We start from the raw sequence: 23605 nt of genomic DNA on the forward strand, positions 1-23605 counted from the left end.
GAGTCAAAGAACATGTTTTAATAATAAATTCTAGCACAGTGTTACTAGCCTGGCAAGACGGGAGAAAAACAATCAGAAATGTGGGCATCCTACAAATATCATTATTTCCCCACTTCCTATTTCATCATGGATGGGTTAGATACTCCTCTGAAAGCCGTACTGTCAGCAAAGCAGCACTCAGGACGCAAACACCAGGGGCAGTGGGGTTTGCCTTCGGCGATGCTGGCGCGCCATCTAGTGGCCAGGGGCCCCCTCAGCCTCCCGCCACCTCCGAAGTGGGTCCCGCCCTTTGCAGAAGGGGTCCCAGCCCTGCTCCCCCAGAGTGGGGGAACAGACGGCGTGAGGATACAGCCTTACACAGAGGGGCTCACACCTCACGTACTTCACTACGAGGGAACAGTCGCATACAGAGCTTCACTGCAGTCAGAAACCGCAGGGCACACAGCACCAAGCTGTCAGGTTTCACCTGGAAATTGTCTAGGAAAAAAAACGTGTGAGTGCTTTTGGGACGTCCAGGAGCTCAGCGTCAATGGGGAAGGACGCTTTACGTTTGTCCTTCTGTTGATATAGAAGTTACAGTTGATATAGTGAAGCCATCTTTTCAGGGGGATGACAATGTCGTCTTATTTAAAATTTCATACAGGAGGGCCATCGGGCCTCTCTAAAGGCAGGAACGAGGTGACCACATGAGGTGTCACCACCAGAAAGATGTCCTGTGCCCACCTCAGCCACAGCCCGCCGCCTGGGGCCCCTCAGTATTTACTCACCATGAGCCCTCCTAGAGGATGTGCAGGAACAGACCCCCAGCTTACAAACTCACCGAAGACCACGTGATATAAAGTTAACCCTAAAAATGCATTCCAATAGACAGTAGGTGCAGACAAATAGTGTGTGATTCCACTTACACGAGGTACGTAGAATAGCCAGATTCATAGAGTCAGAAAGTACATTGATAGATTCCAGGGTCAGGGGAGGGGAGGTGGGGCGGGGGAATGGGGACAGAGTTTCCGCTTAAGAAAGTGAAAACTTCAGGAGATGGATGATGTGAGAACTGCACGACAATGTGACTGTACTTAGTGCCCCCGAACTGTACAGTTAAATGTGGTTAAAATAGTATGTTTTATATTATGTGACTTTTACCACAATTAAAAAACATTTGGAAAAATAAAAAGGACCACATGACAGAAATCGGTTTACTTTTCGGAGAAAAACTCATACGCGGTACAAGTTGCACCTGGGCTCCAAGTCTGAGTCCTGGCGCGTGTTGCACAAGCACCACTTCGCGTTCACAGCAAGGAGCAGAGAGGAGGGGGCCTGACTCCGCCACCCCCATCCCCAGCTGCCCTCCGTCAGGCACCGTCCCTCGGGGAAGCCTCACAGAGATACGGTGACGATGGCCCCAGCCCCGTGATGGTCACGCCATCTCTCCCTGGCACTGCCCCCTGCGCTGGGCCTGCCGTCCCCTCTCCCGCCTCCCAGGAGCAGGGGGGCCCCAAGCCCCCGGGCAGCCCCCTGCCCAACACCAAGTGCGTGCTGGGTGATTTTCCGATCTTTATTTCCCCTCTGACCATTTCATTCTCCAGTGTCCGGTGGCCAGGCAGCTAAGGGCAGGGTCACGCGTGCCCACCCCCCAGGACATCCGGGATTCAGTCGGTATCTGGTGTCTGAGAGGTGGAGCTGACACCCTCTGGGAGCCTTGGACACGGGACCCTCTCCTGAATGATTCCCACCAGCTTGGGAGATGGTTATTCTATGGGGAGGAGGCCCTCTTCCAGAGCCTCTAGGACTCAGGAGCAAGCCAGCATCGACGGTGAATCAGGATAAGTACCACAATCGACATGGAGCTGGCGGTGGCTCGCCCTGCGGACCAGTGGGTTGTGGGCTGGGCGCATCCTCCCCACGGCTTTCCTGGAGTGGCCCCTTCTAGCGGGCGCAGCATCTGCCCCACCCCGGGGGCGTCTCATTCAGAGCCAGCCGTGCATCTCCCCGCTGCCTCTGGCCCTCCTTCTTCTCTTCTCTCTGCAAAAGCTCTCGGGCTGTGGACGACAGAAGGAGAAGGACGTGGCCTGGTTGGGAGGAAAGTCCCCCAACCCAGCCCAGCACTCGCCTTGCACACGTGGCATCCCCCAGGGTCCCACCCTCCCTGATGTTTTCCAGGAAGCAGGAAACACGGGCCCTTGACTCCTGCCCACTTTCCAGGCCCTGGGGATGTTCTGCTGGGTCCCAGGTCGCCAGAGAAGAAGACCTGTTGAAGACCCAGTGATGGTCCCCCCACCCCCTGCTCTGGGGTCGGAGGCTGGTCACTCACCGACAGCACTGAAGACTTCAGTCACCTGGTGGTTCAGTTTGGCCGAGGTTTCCATGAACAGCAACCCCTTGCTCTCTGCAAACTCCCTCCCTTCCTGACGGAAACGGCCACGGAAAGCCCACATTAATCATCAGAAATTTCCCACGAACACTTAGACGGCTTCTAACAGGAAGACCCAAGAAACACCGAGAAACAATTGCACCAGCAGAGAACGTCATTCCTCAAGCTCTGTTTCTGGGGCTCCCAGAGAAGGGGGCCCAGAGCAGGGAGCAGGGCAGGGCAGGGAGGGAGGGTGCTCGCTGGCAGGGGAGCCCGGCACCCCCAGCGGGGTCCAAGGATGCTTTCCTTGGCGAGGTTCCCGCCCCTACCACGGCTCTCTGGCACCGGTGGGCTCTGAAGCCAAGTGAGAACAGAGGCAACATGGAAGCGGAGTGGGGACAGCCTGGTGGGAGCCCGGCCCTTCTCTGGGTCCCCCACCACCCTCCCACAGGGGTCTGGCCTACGTGGAGCGAAGGGTGTACGGAGCAAGGGCGTCTGGGAAACACCAGGGCTGCTCGTGTGGCTGAGAAGCGGAGAAGCAAGCGTTCATGGGAAGGCGGTGGTGAAGGAGGACCTGGGGGCCTCCCCGTGCAGGCCCCTCGCCTCCAGACCCTCCCAGGAGGTGCAGTGCTCAGTGCCTGACATTGAGCCGGCCCCTGGGGGCTGGGCCGGCTGTGCCCACAGCATGGCACCCAGCGGTGTCTACTTCCCCCACCCCCAGCCTGGCCCGCAGAGCTTTGCTCTTCACCACCCCCCAATGAGTTTCTCAGCCCTTTCCCAGACACAGAGGGATGGGGACATTATTACTTGTATTTTAAAGGACAGGGCGACCTGGTACAGCTGAAGACTCGGTGATTTCAAGTAGCTCATATCTGGGTCACATGAATGAAACTCAAATATCCCCCTTTGCCCAACTAGCTTGGGGGTTCCAGATGGGGTCATTTTAGGGGTTTGTCCTCAGGTCCAATGAGCCTCTGGCCCCTAAATTGCAGGTCCCCAGCCCTCCGTCTGCCAGTTTGTCCTGGGGGTTCCCCAGGATGGGAGCCACGGTTACCTCACCCCCCGTGGAATGAGCACAGCCAGTGCACAGATCTTGACTCCTAAATTCATTCCCCGACACTAGGAACCAGGGCTCTTTGGGGAAATGATTGATTCCAGGGCTGGGGCCAAGAAAGGACAAGATGACCCTGCAACAACTTGGTGAGCCAGAAAGGAAGGAAGAGCTCAAAGAATAACAGGGCAGGGTGACAGGGCCAGTGGAGGAGAGCGCTCTCCACGGCCAGATCTAGGAGCAGGTTTCCCCGAACCAAGAGAAGGGCATTAGTGGGAAAAATGATAAAATCTGCACAAGATCTGTAAGGAAGTTTGAACGGTTGTTTCCCGATTTGCTCGTTGTTCTGAGCTTATGTGAGATGTTAACACTTGGGAAAGCTTGGAGAAGGGCAGACGGCAACTTTTTGTGCTATTTTTGCAACAATTTTTGTAATTCTGAAATTATTTTAAGATGAAAAGCCCCAAAATCAATGTAAAAGCTGCACTGGCCACAGGTCAGCTTGGCCTCTGCCCCAGCCGAGGCACCTGCGGCTCCGGGGTCTGCCCCCCGACCCCCCGCCCCCAAGGCCCAGCTCAGTGGGAGCTCAGAGGGAACAAGAAGCCAGGGTGGGGTCTGGGGGCCCAGGGTCTACAGCCCAGGCCCCAGGGTGGCAGCTTCTGTGCAGTCTAAGCCATGGGGTCCCCCTCCCGCAGGCAGGGGTCCTGGGAAAGCAGAGAGGAGGGCCCTCCCGCCCCTGAGATGGGCCCCCGGCTCCAATGGGTCTCCCCACCCAGGCCCCGTCTCCCAACTCGGCCTGACCTGGGCTCCATACGCTCTTCCTAAATCACCCATCAGTTCCCCACCCCAGGGACTCAAGGCTGCCCCGGAATAAAGCCCCCAATCCCAACACCAGCGCTGGGATCTCTGCCTCTGAGCCCCAGCGCCTGCTCAGCAGGGCCTCCTCTGGCCGCCCCCTGCCCCCAGACTCCCTCCCCCTCCTGCTCTCCCCTCATCTGCCCCTCCTCCCAGAGCCTCTCCTAAAACCCACACCCACATACACACACGCAGACACCACTGTACACACACGTCCTGTACACACACACACACATGCAGACACCACTGTACACAGTCCGGTACACACACACACACACATGCAGACACCACTGTACACACATGTCCTGTACACACACACACACACACACACACGAACCCCTTGCTCCCTGCTTGCTCCAGGCTCTCATCGCTTTACAAGCAACTGCCTAGAGTATTTATTCTGCTGTTGGTCATTTTACAGAAGAACTGCAGCTTTTGGGTTCTCTCTCCCTTGCTCATTTCCTAGCAAAAAATTTGGATTTGCCCCTCATTTTTGCGGTACTTGGGCCTCTCACTGTTGTGGCCTCTCCCGTGGTGGAGCACAGGCTCCGGACGCGCAGGCTCAGCGGCCATGGCTCACGGGCCCAGCCGCTCCACGGCATGTAGGATCTTCCCGGACCGGGGCACGAACCGGCGTCCCCCGCGTCAGCAGGCGGACTCTCAACCACTGCGCCACCAGGGAAGCCCAGGATTTGGGCCTTCTTGAGTAGTTTATTGAATACAAAGAGAGAGATCTGAAACCCGCATTACTCAAAGAAGGAGAGAGGGTGGGAAGGGTCGTGGTTTCCTCGTGGAAACCGTTCCCTGCACTGCGCCCGCCCCTGCCAGCCCTCGGGAGGCTGCGGTGATGCTCACAGCTCTCCCCGCAGCCAGGAGCAACCACCTCTGGCTCTGACCTTCCCAGGAGAGACCAGAAACCTCTGCCCAGGAGGGAAACTGAAGTGGTACGTGTGTGTGTGCGCGTGTAGGGTGTGTGTGTGTATGAGTGTGTGGGCAGGTGGACATGTGTGTCCGGGGCCCCTCCCTGCTCCTACACTGGGGACATAGTGACCATCCCCAGGCCCACCTCCAAGGTCACCTCCTGCACCGGGGACATAGTGACCATCCCCAGGCCCACCTCCAAGGTCACCTCCCGCTCCGGGGACATAGTGACCGTCCCCAGGCCCACCTCCAAGGTCACCTCCCGCTCCTGGTCGAGGTCTGTCTTGTTGCCGACCAGCATCACCACGACTTCTCCCGGGCGGAACTCCTCCTCCAGGTCCTTCAGCCACTGCTGCGCCTTGCAGAAGGAACCCTGATATAGGAAAACAAGACCATCAGGCAAACCCGGTGGTCTTCCTCTGCCGTCCCAGGAAAGACAAGGCAAGCGTCGGTGGCTACCCTGCGTAAAACACAGGATCCAAGTGACCCACCCAAGGAATCGTGAGGGATGGATGGGGGTGCACTGTTCTGGGTACTCCGGGAGGACCACGGAGGGGCGCAAACCCAACCATGCAGCAGGAAGCAGGGCTGTCAGGGAGGGCTTCCTGGAGGAGGTGACCAACTTTCACTGAAGGAATCTACTGGTTGTCACGATTTTAACATAAAACGGCACGTGATCCAACTGGCCTTATGTCGGGCCCCAAGGGCTGTTCTGCCCCTTGAGCAGGGGTGGCTGGTCTTCCTCTGGCCTCGGGTGGTCTGGGCCGAAGGCAGCTCTGTCCCCACCCGGCCAGCAGGAGGCTGGGGGCTGCAGGAGGTTCCGAGTCAGACCTGGAGCTCTAGAGGCCTCTGCTCCTGGATGCCCTCAAGGACCACTTTGTGGGGAAGTGGCTGTCACCCAAAACCCTGATCCTAACTGCAGTGCCCCACAGACCCGGGAACGGGGCCTCTGCCCTGGGTCCCATGCAGCCCCTCTCCCCAGCAGCCATGCTGACCCAGTAGGCCTGCTCTCAGCACTGCAGGGGCTCCGTGCACGGCACTCGACCTCCTTAATTCCACCAGCACTGCCCTCTGACCAGAACTCCCTTCCCCCCACCCCCACCCGCCGCTCACATGCCTACCGCCACCTCCCTGCCCGGCCCTGCCCAACAGGGCTAATCCTGCTTCTCCCAACGTCTCAGCTAGAGCCTTCCTGCAGGAAGTATGGTGCCCCTCCTGTTAAGTCCCATAGAACCCTACCCTTCCCTGCTAGTGCACTAAGCATCTGCTCACTTCTGTTTGGCCCGATGATATTCTGTAGAGTGGATATGCAGCCAGGGGCTGTATCCTGTTTTCATAACACCCCCCTCACCAGCTCAGTGGGCACCCAAGGAATCGTGAGTGGTGGATGGGGGTGCACTGTTCTGGGTACTCCAAGAGGACCACGGAGGTGCACAAACCTAACTGTGCATCAGGAAGAGGGGTTGTCAGGGAGGGCTTCCTGGAGGAGGTGACTGACTTTCACTGAAGGATTCTCCACTGGTGCTCACGATTTTAACATAAAGCACCAGCACAGGTCAGTCACATCATGCCTCCAGAAGGTTGCGTCCTGGGAGGGCGGGGACACACCCAGGTGAGCCTCACCTTCCTGGTGACATCATACACCAAAAGCGCAGCATTGGCACCCCTGAAGTAGAGGTGGCAGACGCTGTGGTACTTTTCCTGGCCAGCCGTGTCCCAGATCTCAAACTTCAGAGACGCAGCCCCCAAATCCACCACCTTTGTGAAGAACGCACCTGAAACAGAAGCCCAGAAGGAGTTTTACGTGGAGGACGAGGTCTTTATCCACGGCTCAGCCTGGACCAGCGTGAGTCCTGGGCTCAGCAAACCAGCCAGAGACAGCCAGCCCTGTGCTTCCTGTCACCCTCAGTGGGGAAGGCTCAGCAAACACCTCTTCTAGAAGATGGCATTTTCCAGAAAAAGCAAAGAGTTGTAAGGAATTTGCTGCAGACCTTTGCAGATTCCACAGAGGCTTTGGGTGGGAAGATAGACTCTCAGGGTCCTATTCAAATCCTCTGGGCTATGTGTGGCATGGAAGGGTCTCTGACAACCAGGGTCACCCCGTGGGTGTCCAGCGAGGTAGCTGGCATGCTGACGGTCACACCAGCTCCTCCCCTGCATCCTTCCTGGTCTCCTGCTAACTCCCCGGCCTGATCCACAGCTCTCCTTGCTGACCTCCCTTCTCCACTGACCTCTCTGCTTGGAATCCTTCCTCTTCCCCACCTCCCTACATGTCCACCGGGTCTTTGAGTGTGAGCCCTCGGGGCAGTGCTGTGGCCCCCTTCCCCGGGAGTGGTCTCTAGTAGCCCCCCTGTGCTCATCACTCACCCACTGCACAGATAGACTTCTGTGTTCTCACCTGTCACCCCTGGGGACAGTGAGCACCTGGAGGGCAAGTTCTTTTATACATTCTTATCCCTGCTTAGTAAGTACACACAACGAAAGATCCATCCCCAAACCATTCATTCAACATATTGGGCAATCCACCTTTCATTTGAAGACTGTTTTCCCCTTAGCATAGCTTTCCAAAGTGTTGTGACTTTAAGATAGTTATTTACTAACACCAGGATGTTCTGTCTCCAGAATATAAATTGGTGCAGCCACTATGGAAAACAGTATGAAGGTTCCTCAAAGAACTAATAAGAGTTGCCATATGATCCAGCGATCCCACTCCTAGGCATATATCCAAACAAAACTATAATTCAAAAAGATACATGCACCCCAATGTTCACAGCAGCGCTATTCACAATAGCCAAGACATGGAAACAACCTAATGTTCATTGACAGATGAATGGATAAAGATGTGGTACATATATACAATGGAACATTACTCAGTCATAAAAAGAATGAAATAATGTCATTTGCAGCAACATGGATGGACTTACAGATTATCATACTAAATGAAGTAGGCCAGAAAGAGAAAGACAAATACCATATATCACTTATATGTGGAATCTAAAACATGACACAAGTGAACTATTTACAAAACAGAAACAGACTCACAGACATAGAGAATAGACTTGTGGTTGCCAAGGGAGAGAGGAGGTGAGGGAGGGATGGATGCAAACTAGTATATATTGGATGGATAAACAACAAGGTCTTACTGTACAGCACAGGGAACTATATTCAATATCCTGTGATAAACCATAATGGAAAAGAATGAAAAAGAATATACATATGTATAACTGAGTCATTTGCTGTACAGCAGAAATCAACTATACTTCAGTAAAATAAATTTAAAAAAAGATGTTCTCCCCCATAGCGTATGGGGTATGTCATATACAGAACTAGACCAGGGACTGGGAGGGGCCAGGGGCAAGACTCCAGGCAAAGCTTCTGCCCTGCCCAGACCTGGGCTGGGTTGGAAGCTTGTTGGGAGATTCTGGTAAATGTAGCCACAGGCTTGAAGTTAAATTTTTCACTCCAAGGCCAGTGTGTTAGTGTCCTGGGGTTGTCATAACAAATAACCACACAAAGGGTGGCTAAAAACAGCAGACATTTACTCTTTCAGTTCTGGGGGCCAGAGGTCCAAAATCAAGGTGTTTCCAGTGTTGGTTCCTTCCAGAAGTTCTGAGAGGGAATCTGTTCCATGCCCCCTCCCGGGTCCTGGTGGGGACCAGCAACCATCATTGATTGGTCCCTGGCTTGTAGATGCATCTCTCCCATCTCTGCCTCTGTCTTCACATGGCTACACCCTCTGCATCTTTGTGTTCTCCTGTTATAGAGACACTGGTCATGGGATTCAGGGCTCACCTGAAATCCAGGAATATCCTTAACTAGTTACATCTGCAAACACCCTTTTTCCAAATAAAGCCACATTCACGGGCACTGGGAATTAGGAGGAGGACGAATCTTTTGGGGGACACAATTCAATCTGCTACAGACAGAGAATAAGAGACAAGTCTGGGCTGAGATTTTTAGCATAGAAAGGGTAAGATCATGATTCTCTCTCATGAGAATCTAGTTTGGGGTGACTCCTAAATGGAAACCGCTGACCCACCCTCTGCCTGCCCATCCTGCATTTTTCTGCTTGTCCACAAACTTGAAGTCAGATACACTTCCTAGGTGTTATGGACTGAATGATTGTATCCTCCCAAAATTCACATATAGAAGCCCTAACCCTCAGCATGATAGTATTTGGAGATGGAGCTTTAGGGAGGCGATTAGGCTTACATGAGGTCATGAGGGTGGGGCCCTCAGGGTGGGATTAGTGCCTCTGTAAGAATGCACTCCCTCTCTCTCACTGTCTCTCTCTCTGTCTTCTTCACTCTGTCTCCTCTCTCTCTCTGTCTCTGTCTGTCTGTCTGCTCTCTCTCTCTCTCTCTCCCCTCCCTTCCATGCAAACACAAAGAAGAGGCCATGTAAGCACACAGTCAGTTACCTAGATGGCAGCTACCCATAAGCCAAGAAAAGAGGGCTCAGGATGAAACCTACTTTGCCAACACCTCGCCTTTGGGCTTCCAGTCCCCAGGACTATGAGAATAAACCTCTGTCATTTAAGGCACCCAGTTTGTGGTGTTTGTTATGACAGCCCAGCAGAACACCACACCAGGTCAAACAAAGCTGCCGTCTTCAGCTCAACAGTAGGACTGACAGCTCCCAGCTCATACAGGGCTACTGTCAGGACTGAGCAGGACAGAAGCTCCATTAAGACTGTTGAGGTCATGAGGGTGAGGGCCACGCCTGGGCCTTGGAGGGAAGTCTATCAGCTGCAACAAACTCTGTCGACTTGCTTCAACCTTAGAGATCCCAGCCTCCTCCTTTACCAAGAGTCAATAGTGCCCTCTTCCCAGGGCGGTTGTCAAACCCAGGAGAAAAGAGACGAGGTACAGGGTGGGGCACCTGACGCCCCTTCCTCCCCTCCCTCTCCGCTCTCCCAGCTCATTGTCTGGGAACAGCAGCCTTTTATCCACACCCTTTGTCTGTTTGTTATCAGGTCAAATCACACTTCTGCGTGTGCGATTTTGGTTTCATCCTAAAAGTCATCACTGCCAGGTTACAGGTGGGCATAAAATTCAGGTTTGCCTCCTTTGCTTAACAATCTGAGCTTCTGATATTTTCCTTTTCTACTCTGAAAACGATGGCTGGTGGTTGAGTTTAAATCAATGTAAAATCCCAACCGGTTTCCAAGGAGCGCAGGGTTTTCACACGGAGCAATGACGTGGCATGAGTGGCTGTTGGATATTCACAGACCACAGCACCTCGTCTCCCCTGGAGAGAGACACAGACCCCCCAGGTGGGCCCCTGGGCTGGTATCCGAAGCAAACTTCCACCCCCTACCCCGTGAACTCCTGGCTCCAACCCACAAAAGAGCCCACATGTACTACCTTCCTTGTTCAGAAACCCACTGACCACATTTTCTACCTGTTCACAGCTAAAGCCAAAAAGTGATTAAAAAATAAACTTCCTAGATATTCAAACAGACTGGGAGATTTTTCCTGAAATGAAGTTGGCAACAAGCTGGGGTGTGGGAGCAGGACCGGGCCCAGAACCCGGAAGTGTCCACGTTTCTAGAATACGCTGGTGGAGATGACACACCGGCACATTTTTACCAGACGATACTCTGAACCGGGGCCACCTGGCACTGCTTTATATGGCGACACAGGGCTCCAGCCTCCTCTGGCCCCAGCACAGACCTCAACACAGGAGCCCCAGCGGTGGGGACACTTGGGGATGCTTCCGGCCCCCTCCCCAGCCTCTGGAAGCGGGTGTGCCTTCCACTTGCTGAGCTGAACGGACCCCCAGTGGGCAACGAATGACAAGAGAATTCACTGGGGGTTGTTCTTCAACTTGCATTCTGTTGCCCCCAATTAAAAGGTGTCTCAACTAAATGTTAACACAAGGAAATGTTTTGTTTTTTGACCTTTTTATTTAAATAAACGGCCAATCCTGCTCACTGAAGCCCTCTCCGCAGCGCTCTCTTTTCTGTAAAAGTCACGAGCTGCTTCCTGGTGGAAGGGAACACGACATGGGTGACTTCTCAGGGTCACCTGGGCTCCAGCAATGTTTCATTCAGCAGGGAAGGGAGGTGGGGAGAAATCCAGTACCTTGCGCACCTTCGCTGCCCCAGGCAAGGCCCAGCTGGTCCAAACTGGCTTCTGCCAGCAAATCCGAACACGAGCACTAGATGTCACCACCCCTCCAAAGATGTCACTAAACCATGCAGGGGAGGGAAATGGGCCAGAATGTCCCCTGCTGCTGCCCTCAAGATTCCAGGATGAGGGGTCCGCGGGAGCTCAGTGGGATCTTCGGAAGCTCTTGGTGCTCCAAGCCCCCAGCCACCATAAGCGCTTTGGGCAGCTGCCCACCTCCCCTGCCAGCCCCTCTCTCAGGTGGGCCTGGTGGGCTTTTTGGTGCTGGGGCAGCCAGGAGTTCAGGGGGTTCTGGTCTCCTCCCAGCAGGCCACGCCCTCGGGAGGCTGTGCTCAATTCTACCCTGGCTCTGCTTTGGGTACAAGAGTCTGTCACCGCCTGTCACAGTTACGGCTCCAGCTTCCTCTGGAAGGACAGGTCTTGCCGCAGGGCGGCTGGAACCCTGTCTTGGCCCAGGCGCTGTTCTGCAGAGCTGTGCCCAGTGCTTGTGTAACCCTCCACTGCGGGGCCACTCCACACACTCACCAACAGATCCAGACCCTCTGGAGGGGCCCAGGGACCCCCGCTCTTCCCCAGGGCTGGAGTGTCTTGCAGCTGGCCTGCGCTGAAGGCAGCACCACCAAAGACGTGCCAGGCCCTGGTCCCACCCCTGCGCTCGGGAGTGTGAGGGTGGCCGTCTGAGGAAAGGGGGCGGCAGGAAAGGGTGACAACTGAGGCCGAGCAGGACCCTGTGGGGCTCCTGGGCACGGACGCCTCTCCACGCCCCCCACTTTTGTTTGCAGGGAACAGACTCCAGCCCCCATGACCTTCCCTGAGTTCTAAAGCGCAGATTCGAACCGTTGCTAATCAGGGAAGGGAGGGGATGCAGAGACAAGGGAGGGGCAGCCAAGAAACAATAGAGCAGCCTTGGGGCAGGGCCCTGGTTCCGCCTCAAGGGTTACACATAGGGATTTCCCTGGTGGCACAGTGGTTAAGAACCCACCTGCCAATGCAGGGGACACGGGTTCGAGCCCTGGTCCGGGAAGATCCCACATGCTGCGGAGCAACTAAGCCCGTGCGCCACAACTACTGAGCCTGGGCTCTAGAGCCCGCGAGCCACAGCTATTGAAGCCCGTGGGCCTAGAGCCCGTGCTCCGCAACAAGAGAAGCCACCGCAATGAGAAGCACACGCACCACAACGAAGAGTAGCCCCCGCTTGCCGCAACTAGAGAAAGCCTGCGTGCGGCAACGAAGACCCAATGCAGCCCAAAATAAAATAAATAAATTTATTTTTTTAAAGGGATACATATAACAATATCTTTGAGCTCCTTACAGAACTAAAACCCCCAACAAATAGATGTCAGCATACTTCATTCCAGAGAAGATCACGGTTTGATAACCTCATCAAGAGACCACCTGAGGCCACATTAAAGGAGCGCAGGCCCTGCATACACCCTGATCCTCATCAGCAACCCTGGCCTTGAACCATTGTTATAAAACTCTTCACTAAATCTTCCCGGCTTGGGACTCGCAGTTTTTGAGGGCAGGAGCCTGCTCTCTCCCCCTTTGCCTGGCAAAGCAATAAAGCTATTCTTTTCTACTTCACCCCAAACTCTGTCTCTGAGATACAATTCAGCACTGGTGCACAGAGGTCGAGTTTTCAGCATCCCAACCCTAAGTCATAACGTGGTGACCCGTGACTTGACATCCTTGGTCAACCTTTCACAAAGCCCTCCCCCCCACAGAGAGGACTGTACATCCCATTTTACAGATGAAAGCATGGCGTTGAGAGCCTAGGCCCTTGCCCTCGGCCGTCCCCTGTCCGCTCGTTTGTAAGTTCAGCTCATATTTATCAAGGGCTTCCTGCAGGCCAAGCCCTGAGCAAGGCACCACCAACTTGTTCCCCCAGCTGCCCCTGGGGAGGAAGTGAGGGCCCTCATTCTTATCCCCCATAAAGCCAAGCCGTAGTGAGAAAGCAATGGGCGTGTCTGCCTTCAAAGGGTTTCTGTACAACACAGACTGTCTCCCTTAGATTAAAGGGATACTCGTGGTCCATTGCCTCCTCTGAAAATTCAGGGAACTTCCCTGGCAGTCCAGTGGTTAAGACTCCGCACTTCCAAAGCAGGGGGCGCAGGTTCGATCCCTGGTCAGGGAACTAAGATCCCACATGCTGTGCGGCGTGGCCAAAACAAAAAACAACCAAAAAAGGGAGGATGTCTGCTTTTATAATAATATAATAATTATCATAGCATAATAATTAATAAAATCACATAGAATATAATACGTGAATAAATATCATATTATAATAAATAATATTATTTATTTATTTCTATAATAATGTAATAATCCTTATAATATCCCCTGCAAAGGTCACAAGGTGTACAAGGCATGTGAAGTAGGCCCAGAGGTGTATGTGGCGGAGACCGTCATTCCCACAGGGGATTTAGCTCCTCAAAGCAAAGGAAGGCGAACTCATCTCTATGTCCCTTATATCCAGCTCAGTGGCTGGTACCTAGTAGGTGCTCAATAAATAGGCTGGTGGCTGATTGAAAAAAGGACTGCTAGACTCACCTAGAGGGCTGCGGGCCACAACACCCTCCCACGGCAGCCCAGGAAGCCAAGGCCTAGGGCACCAGCCCCAGGGCAGAGGCGGGGTCCTGGGGAGATGAGCCCCGGCCTGGGGGAGGGGCACGGGCAGGAGGAGGAGGGCCGGGGCCAGGCAGAGGACCAGGAGTGGAGAGGGCGCACCCTGGCCTGCCACCCAAGAAAAGGCCCCCCACCCTGACCCGAGCCCAGGCTCTGTGCACCCTCCTGACCCTCGTAGGACCCCTGAAGAGAGCAGGGTGACTTGGACAGCCTGGGGAGGGTGACAGCTTGGCCCCCGACTTGCTGGAGCTAAAGGAAGCAGTGGAGGTGACTGGGGTCGGGGAGACAGGGCACCCCACCCACCGCCCACAAGCTGCAGCGCGCCGGACCTGCGGGTTTTTCGCTTGGGAGAGTTAGCGAACTTGTCTGCGTTCCCCTTTCCCTCCCCAGAAATACAGAACGCCAGCACCGCCCGCAGGCTCAGCCTGGCTCTGTGTTTATGGGGCCTCTTCTGCCCCACAAGGTAGGTCAGAGTTGCAGGCCTCCCTGGGCCCACTGAGCTAAGTTCTCAGCTCACAGTGAGTCCCCAGGCCACTCCATGCCCGCTGGAGCCCACCCCCTGGCCGCCCACTGCCTCCCAGGATACTGGCTCTCAAGCAGGGGTCCTAAACTTTTGGGGGGAAGTTCCCTGTAGTAAACATTTTAGGTTTCGAGGGATATACTGTCACGGTTGCCAGCAATCAACTCAAAGCCGCCCTTCCAGAGGGAAAGCAGCCACAGAGGATACACAGGCATGAGCGGGGCTGTGTCCCCATAGAACCGTATTCGCAAACACAAGTGAGCCTGTGAGCCGTGGCCTCAGACCTCGGCCTTAGAGTGAGATCCAACCTGACAAACCGCCCGGTCTGGTCCCTGCAGTCTCCCTCCCCTGAGTTGGAATCCAGGTTCACACCCAGGCACACAGCCCTCGATATCCCAGCTTGGCCTGGCCCCCTTCTGTGGTCTCTGCTCTCAGCGAAACCCACCTTGAAGCCAGACTTGGCACTTTGTTGTATTTTTTTAAAGCCCAGTCTGATATCACGGGTGGGCGGTGTCAGCTTTCCCGCTGATGGAGAAGAGGTGGCCCTGCGTGCCCCTCAGCCGGCCTGGATCCACGGTCTTTACCGGCTCTGCCCGCGTTCCCGTCCTGGGGCCAGACCTTCACCCTCCCTCTGCCCTGCTCACTGCTATTGCTGGGGGCCTGGCCCTGGCAGATCCCTTCGGGCCCCATATTCCTCAGGGACTATGGTTCCTGTGAACCACCCTCCTGAGAGGATTGAGCGCCCCCAAGGAGTTAATACCGTTTGCTGAATTTTGTGCTTTGTTTCTATGTTGGTGTGTCTGCTTGGCATCTTAGAGAATCCTCCACACCTAATGTGGGCCTGCGACAGAGGCCACACCCAACAGATACTTGCTGAGTGAGTGAATGAATGGATGAGTGAATGAATGGATGGGTGACTGAATGAATGAATGAGTGGACACAGAGAAACGGAAGGCTTATCCATAGCGGAGTCCAAATTTCAAACAGAAGCTTTCGTTCCCAGTGAGGTGTCTCTTCCACCATGACGGCTGCCTCCTGAGAGGACTGGCACAAAGCACACTGGGTTTCCCTATTTTAGGGGGGAAGTGGGGCTTTTCACCCCCAGACAGGATGTGAAGGAGACCAGTTGTCCACAGATGCGCCAAAGCCCCTCCCCTCTGAAAGCCATGACTTGCTATCCTCTTTAAGCAGTGCAGTGAGAGGGGCCTCCCTCCCTGTCGTCCCTTCCTACAGCACCCACCCTATCCGCCAGCCCAGAGCAGGTGGGTAAGCCAAGTCCAGGCAGAAAGGGATCAGCGTTAGCAGCAGAGCAACCAGCCAGGGTGAGAGGCCGGCTTGTGTAGGGGGCTGAGTGGCAGAGCCTGGGGGCAGGTTCTTCTTCTGGGCTCCCCCCTCCACCAGCAGAAGCCCTCACACACCCAACTCTTTGGGGCCAGAAACTCTGTCCCTGATACACTACCCGCCCCCTCCCCGGTCCCCGCAGACTCCAGTTGAGCTGAAACCTGTCTGAGTTCTGGATTCCATGTGCATGCCTGCCTGGGGTGGACCTCATGCCCTCCCTGCACATGCCAGGCACTGCCCGAGGCTCCAGGAGAGCCTGGGAAATTCCCAGGTGGCCTCGTCCCCAGGTGCCCCACATGTGGGTCAGCAGCCCTGGCTTCCCCACCAGGAGATGAAGGAAGGGTGCCCTGTCCCGTTACTTACATCCCACAGTCGGCAGGATGCTCTTGAAGTCATTCTTCACATACCGGAGAGCCAAGCTGGACTTGCCCACAGAACCACTGCCCAGGAGAACTAGCTTGAAGATGCAGGGCTGGCCCAGGGCAGCCCTGGGCCGGGAGGCCCCATCCACCTGTGCCATGCCCTGCAGAGAGACAATGATGGACGGGGGCTGAATGTCAGATGCCAAATAATCTCAGCAAGGGCACCCCCAGGACGCTGCTGCCCTGGCTGAATACAGACAGCCTTGAATGGAATGGAGCTCCAAGTCAGAGGCACCTGGCTTGCCACTCTGCACCCCATCTCCCCTTCTGGAAAGTGGGGTGAACAATAGCTATAATATACGCCTGCTGTGAGTGACTGAATGGATGGGTGACTGAATGAATGAATGAGTGGACACAGAGAAACGGAAGGCTTATCCATAGCGGAGTCCAAATTTCACACCAAAGCTTTTGTTCCCAGTGTCTCTTCCACCAGGATGGCTGCCTCCCGAGAGGACTGGCACAAAGCACACACTGGGTTTCCCTATTTTAGGCGGGAAGTAGGGGTTTTCACCCCCAGACAGGGTGAAAGTGTTGTGAGGTGCTTGGAAAGCGAGTCCACGGTGCCCGGCAGGGGCCAATGCATATGAACGGCTTCGTATCTACAAAGTAGTGATTGTGTGCTAGTCATCATACTGGCTCACTGTCCTCTTTCCACCACCTCTCACTTTTGAAAAACCTATGACTTATTCCAAAAAGGTTCTGAAATACCTCAAAGGTACAGCACTCTCTCAGTTGTGGTTCATGGATTAAAATTGATGTTTCAAGAAAATCTGTTTACAAAAAAGCTTGGTGTTTCAAGGATCTCACAACATTGCAGTCCTTCCCACTGTATTGAAAGCCTCAGAACCCACAGTGATAGGCCCTGGAGAAAAATGGCTCTGTGATCAAAATTAATTGGGGCAAACGCTGCACATGTTTTCATTGTAGAAAATTTCAGGCATGCACCAGAACAGAGAGGAGGGAGGTCGTTCTGGTGGACCTCAGGTCTCCATCATCCACCTCCACAAGAATCAGCTGTAGCCAATCTTGTTTCACCCACATCCCCAAAGCCCCCTTCCTCCGAAGATTAGTTTGAGGGAATTCCTAGACATCCTATTAATTCTCCTGCAAATCTCAGTTTATGTACATGCATCCTCTTTTTCTCTGTAATTTATTTGTTGAAGAAATCAGATTGCCCTGTAGTTTCCAGTCTGGATTTTGCTGATTCCATCCCTATGTTGTCAATAAATGTGTTCCCTTGAACCCTGATTTTCTGTAGCTTGGTGGCTCAGAACAGAAATCTGATTGGATATAGGCTATCTTTTGGCAAGAATATTGTCGTGAGTGTGGTGTGCATTTCCTCAGGAGGCAAATAATGTCCGGTGGTCTCTTTGTGATGTTAGCAGCCATTGAAAACTGTCCCTATGTCCACTGTCTCATTAGGGGGCTGCAAACTGGTGGCATTCTACTGTTATCATTTTGTCTTTGTCTATTATCTGGATTGCATCTAGAGAAAAGCTTCCCCTGAAAAATACCCAAACCCACCTCAGAGCTAGCCCATCCAGTGAACAGAGCCTCTCCCACCTTACTGCAGTGGGTGGGAATGGAGGAAGGGAAGGAATTTTGAAGAGGGAGGGAGAAAAGAGAGAGCAGTAGGAAGCAGACCCTGTTCCCTCGCTGTCCCCAACAAGCAGCCACAGCCACAGACTGGTCTGGTCTGCCCTGCGGGGACAAAAGGAAAAGAATCGAGTTTGGGATCAAAGTTTAAAAACAAATAGGACTGAGTCCTAAATACCAACAAGACTTTCTAAACAGAAAGCAACTGGAGTTACAGGGTCTGGCAGAGAAGGGTTCACAGGCCCATCCACTCCCTGGCGAAAGGGACACAGCAGAGCTGAAAGGTTATTGGAAAGCATGTCTGGAACCCCATCTTCAATGGGATGCTCTCAAGTTTCACCATCGGGGATGATGCCTAATTGTGTCAACGGATGACATCCCGCCAGGGCACCCTGCAACTTCCTCTGCATCCTGCAGACCCACAGCTGTCCCGGGGGTTGGGGAATGGAGTTCTGCAGGGGTCAGTCCTCTCTCCAGAACCCACCACCCATGCAGGAATTCAAAGCAGTCTTTCTACAGATTTCTGATCCACTGGTAGAAATTAAACTCCAAGGCAAAATAAAATAAACACCAGGAACAAATGGGGGCGCCCCCCCAAAGTGGCTGGCCCTCCAGGGATAAAATGACAGCCTATGATTCAGCTCTACAGGCCAAAGGGCAAATCAGAGTCTGGAATGAGGATTGACACCGAAGGAAAGATAACAAAAAGTGGTTGGCTCAAAGTTCAGAGGTTGCTGGAGCTGCTTATCTGTCAACCCCACTGCCTAGTCATCTGGGGAATTTGCCTTAAGGTGAAGCTGCTACATCTGCTCTCTTCTCTCTGTTCACCTTGTTGCAAATCCCTCTCCCACCACAGCCTCCTCTCTGGTCTCACAGCTGCCACCCTTACCCCACTCCCTCATCCCCGATCGTGTGTCCAGTCCCCATAAATAGCAGTTCATAAAAGAGAGAAAAGTCTCTGCATCGTGGGGCCTACAGCTCCCTGTTCCTCTTCTTGATGGAAATGATCTGTTTCCAACTCTACCTTAATTCGTAGAATTATTTTTTTCTTGGTTCTCTCTCTCGCCGGGCTATAACTGCTCACGAAAGCAAGGACAGTATCGACTGAGATTACAGTAGGTGCTCAATAAATGTCTCGTGCATATCCGTGGGGATGGCCTAGCAAGTCATAGCCAGACAGACATGCTGTTTCCACCGCATAATTTGCACGGCCAGTCCAACCCCAGGGAGCTTGTCAAACAGTGGGCTGGGGGTTTCCCTGGTGGCGCAGTGGTTGAGAGTCCGTCTGCTGATGCAGGGGACGCGGGTTCGTGCCCCGGTCCGGGAAGATCCCACATGCCGCGGAGCGGCTGGGCCCGTGAGCCATGGCCGCTGGGCCTGCGCGTCCGGAGCCTGTGCTCCACAACGGGAGAGGCCGCAACAGTGAGAGGCCGGCGTACCACAAAAAAAAAAAAAGTGGGCTGGGATCTCTGCAGAAAGAGAGACCAGATGAGGGGCATCCAGCAGGTGCTGGGACCAGCTTCCTCCAGGCAGCTCAGCCCGAGTGACCAAGAAAAGCAGAAAGTTACAGGTTTAAAGGCAACCCCGCATTCAGATTCAGACAACGTATTCAGAGGAGGCTGCTGTAACAGCACGTAAAACCTTGACCAACTTAAAGTGGTTTTGCCTCCTTAAAGAGGTGGGTTGACTAATCAAACCCGGAGTTACTGTACAGAGACAGCACTGCGCATGCGCAAGGCGGGACCCCACGTCTCCAGGATGACCCCAGAGCCAAGAAGCTCCAGACTAGGGAACTCACAAAGAATAGAAATGTTGCCACCAGAGCCCTTTACGAAGGACAGGTCCTTTAATAAGGAAAATCTGGCTTCCAGGAGCGCACGCGTAGCTTATAGGGACTGATTCAAGACTAGCCAGTTCGCTTCCAAGTTTAAAATTCCCTGAAACCCTTAAATTTTGCCCCAAACGTGGATTGCAGAGACATGTTTGAGAGCCTTGCCGGTCGACCTCGAATTAAAGCTCTGTCTTTTCTCAAAAGCCAGTGCCATAGTGTTGGCTTCTATGCTTGTTGGGCAGGGAGCCCTTGCCCTACAACACTGCGGGGGAGGAGGGGACCAAGGCTAATGGACCCGCCATCTCCACCAAGGAGCAGGTGACCGTGCTCGGGGCCCCTGCACGGCTCGGCTGCACACAGGTTTCTACTGAAGCGGAGCAAGAAGCCTCCGGGGGTCCTGGCGTTACCCCACCCTACAGAGAGGCCCAGCAGCTTCTCTAAGAGAAAGATGCAGGAGTCCAAGCCAGAGCAGGCTCAAGGAGGAGGATGGGGGCTGGGGGAGAGATGGACTGGGAGCTTGGGATGAGCAGATGCAAACTATTATATATCGGATGGATAAACAACAAGGTCCTACTGTATAGCACAGGGAATTATATTCACTATCCCGGGATAAACCATAATGGAAAGGAGTATGAAAAGGAATGTGTATATATATATATATATATATATATATATATATATATATATATATATATAATTGAATCACTTTGCTGTACAGCAGAAATTCACACAACATTGTAAATCAACTATACTTCAATAAAACAAATTTAAAAAAAATTTTTTTTAAAAGCCAGAACAGGCTGCCTTCACGTCCACACTGGATTCACCAGGCACGAGCATCATTTCAGTCACTTACAGAGGCAGCGGGACCTGCGCTCCATCCACACCAAGAACCGCTGGTGCAATGAGCCTGCCGGGGAGCCGCTGGCCTGACCTCATTGTCCAAAAGACGGTCAGCTCAGTAGCAAGCCCTCACTTATAAACCACTTTTTTTTTTTTTTGGCCTAAAGTAGAGAAACAGAGAATAGAGTGGTGGTGACCAGAGGCTGGGGTGTGTGTGGGAAATGGGGTGATATTGGTAAAAGGGTGCAAACTTCAGTTGTAAGATTCACAAGTACTGGGGATCTCATGTACAGCATGATGATTAGAGCTAATACGGTATTATACACTCGAAAAGTATTAAGAGAGTAGATCTTAAGTGTTCTCACCACAAAAAAGAAATGGCAATTACGTGACAGGGTGGAGGTGTTTTTGCAATATGTAAATGTACCCAATCAACACGTAACATACCTTAAATTTATCCAATGTTTTATATATGTCAATTGTCTCAATAAAGCTGGAAAAAAGGAACACTTTTAAGAATGGAATTCCCCAGGTTTCTGTGCCACCCCAGGCTAATACCTTGTTTCTTGCGAAAGTACTTAAAGCACCTGCTTAGAAGCAGATATTCCACTGATTTGTGCTGTAATTTTACATAAAGAGAAAGTTCTAACACACCTACAGCAATTCTCAAGTATTTAAAGATACCCTTTTAACTTTTCCTTGCTATTTATGTGCACTAATTAATAAAACTCTCCTTAAGTCAAGAAAATCTTTAGCCCCAAACATGTCTGAATTAACCAAAATCGGTGGAGTATGAATAAACATACCATTACTATGATACCACATACAGGTGACACATCTCTTTATCTAAAAACATTATTTTTCAATAAATATAAACACATAATTGTCAATATGAAAAAAATGAAATTACCCATAATCCCACACCCTTAATACAACAAGGGATAGTATTTTGCCTACTTTCTTCTAGTTTTTTGTGTAAGAATCTTAAAAACAAACAAACCATCATTTTAACATAAAATTATGCATCCTACATTAAAAAAAAAAAGTAAGACATATCAAGGGCGGTTTTCCACATTACTGCCTATGTTGTAGATACATTCGACCTATGTGTGTTTAATGACCTCATAATACCCCTACAACGATTCCAATTTCCTGAACTATTTCTCTGTTACTGGATTTTTACTTGGCTTTAATTGCTTTTTCTCTGTAATAAATAAGACTGCAGTAAGCATTTTCATGTATGCGTTTTCGTGTGATTACACATTGATTAGAGGTTGAAGCCCTCTGTTCAGAGAGGGCTCCAACTGAAAAATGTGACTCCTGACTCGGCCCCTGGAATTTCATGAAGATAGGGTTACTGACGTGTCTCTAAACACAGAGATGATCTCAAGAATGCCACGTTCGTGATCGGGGCCAACAGAGACACCCTCCGGAGCATTTCGGTTTCGGGTTTTTCATTTCTGACAAGCTCATCTCCTTGCACCAAGGGAAAAAGGAGAGATTGCAAGTCCAAACCAGTCTTCCTGGGGGAGGGTCGCTCCAGGGAAGCATCTGATCTGCCGAGTCCTCCTCCAGCTCTCCCCGCCCACCCAGGCGTGTAAGGAACGCAGGGATTACTGTGCAGTTGTTTACTCTGAGGTCAGTCGGTAGCGTTGGGCATCGTGATCCGTTTGAAATGGATTCCTGTAAGGGCTCCTGTTCATTACGTTCAAGCCTTTAACTGGATTTTCCCAGAGGCCACTCTTTAAATAGGAATCTCCTTCCAGGACCCTGACCTAGCAAGCCATCGGGACAAGCAAGGACACCTCTGGTGCTCAGAACACACTCCTGGCTCTTCACTTCGCCCTTTTGATTCTGTGCACTGGGGCTCGTGCACAGACACACGTCAGACACAAAGGTGCAGGCACACATGACACACACGGATACACTGACACCCACAGATACACTCACACCCACATACATGCACACAGACACAAATACACACAGACACACAAACAGACACCCATCGATATTCGCACACACACACACACACACACACACTCGACAAAGCACGCAGAAGCTTAAACAATGACTCACCTGTTCCCCAGGCCTGGTCACTTCCAGTGAGCCTGACACCCTGTCATCACCGGGTCCCACAGGGCCCCTACGTGTGTCCCCTTTCTCCCCGCTTCTGGCCAGGGGAAAGTTTTGTTCCCTCAACAGGCGGGCTGGGGCGTGGCCGTGGCCCCGGGGCCAGGCAGAGGCTCACAGAAAACAGGTGAGAGGCCGCAGCCTCGGTCCAAGGCGATGCCCAGCCCCCTCCCCCAAGGTCAGGCCTCCTCCCTTCCCAAGAGGCTCTCAGGGCAAGGTCCGCCGTGGTCAGGTGGTCACCTGGGGCAGCGGGAGGCTGGACCTTAATGCAGGCGCTGCGGGTGCACCTGGGCACCTGCCGGAAGTCGCGCTCCATCCGGTCACCCAGCTCCACCTGAGTTTCTCAGTTTTGTTACGAGTCGCATTTCAATGCTCATTTATTTCCCTCTGCTTCTCCTTCGAGCTGTGGGGCTCTTTCTTGCGCTTGAAACTAGTAGCCCAGAAGAGAAGGAAGTATTTGGGTCAAATGAATTCATTCCTGCCACAAACAGCTGGGCGCCTGCTCTGGGGGCCCTGAGCCTGGAACCAGGGGCAAGGCAGGGTGTCCTGGTCCTGGGGTCAGACCAGCCCATCCTGCCTGGATGCTTCGGGGGGTGCTGTATTTCCCTGATGCCTTCTCCCAGCAACCTGACTGCATCTCCCCGGAGGTGGGAGGGTCTGGGCACAAGAGAGAGGGCAGGGGACTTTTTCCTGGTCCTTCCAAATTCTTCACACGACTCTAGTTGCGGAATTTCCCGCCTCAGCAATGATGGAATAGCCTCTTTGAGATGAGATTTTCAGAGTCTCCGAGCACTGGGGTAGGGGGAGCCAGATGCTGAGAAAGGTAGAAATTTGGCGGTCACGAATCTGTCTGCAGACGCAGTGTGCAGAAAGCTGGCTTTCTTTATGTTCTCATAACTCACCTTGATTTCAGTGAGACACGCTCTGTCAGCTCCGTGGTTCCCCCGTGCCCTGAGGGGTCCTGGGGTCTTCTGTGGGAGGGGACACCCGTG

At 53.0% G+C, this 23605-nt stretch overlaps 1 protein-coding gene across 3 annotated transcripts; it reads right to left on the reverse strand.

The window, feature by feature from the left end:
• On the reverse strand, nt 1–22786 carry RAB17 (RAB17, member RAS oncogene family). 3 transcript variants are annotated; one of them, XM_081242372.1, is made up of 6 exons: nt 22560–22786; nt 16155–16314; nt 6798–6949; nt 5434–5547; nt 2309–2402; nt 1–2036 (listed from the first exon to the last, which is right to left on the reverse strand). In XM_081242372.1, the coding sequence occupies exons 2-6, from the start codon at nt 16309–16311 to the stop codon at nt 1924–1926; spliced, it is 630 nt and encodes a 209-aa protein (XP_081098498.1). In that variant the 5' UTR covers nt 16312–16314; nt 22560–22786; the 3' UTR covers nt 1–1923. The 3 variants fall into 3 exon arrangements, with proteins under 3 accessions (XP_081098498.1, XP_081098497.1, XP_081098496.1); XM_081242371.1 differs by having other exon boundaries at nt 5422–5547; XM_081242370.1 differs by having other exon boundaries at nt 5371–5547.
• Nucleotides 22787–23605: the final 819 nt, after the last annotated feature.

The sequence above is a fragment of the Mesoplodon bidens genome (assembly GCF_964165515.1).
Source record: "Mesoplodon bidens genome assembly, chromosome: 8".
In the NCBI taxonomy this organism is placed as follows: Eukaryota; Metazoa; Chordata; class Mammalia; order Artiodactyla; family Ziphiidae; genus Mesoplodon; species Mesoplodon bidens.

What these genes read in the sequence shown, in the direction of transcription:
- RAB17 (XM_081242370.1), bottom strand. Translation starts at nt 16,311, where the DNA reads ATGGCACAGGTGGATGGGGCCTCCCGGCCCAGGGCTGCCCTGGGCCAG. An exon ending in CATCCTGCCGACTGTGGGAT is followed by an intron (nt 6,950 to 16,154) that starts GTAAGTAACGGG and finishes CTTCTGTTTCAG; the next exon opens with GTGCGTTCTTCACAAAGGTG. An exon ending in TGTATGATGTCACCAGGAAG is followed by an intron (nt 5,548 to 6,797) that starts GTGAGGCTCACC and finishes TTCCTATATCAG; the next exon opens with GGTTCCTTCTGCAAGGCGCA.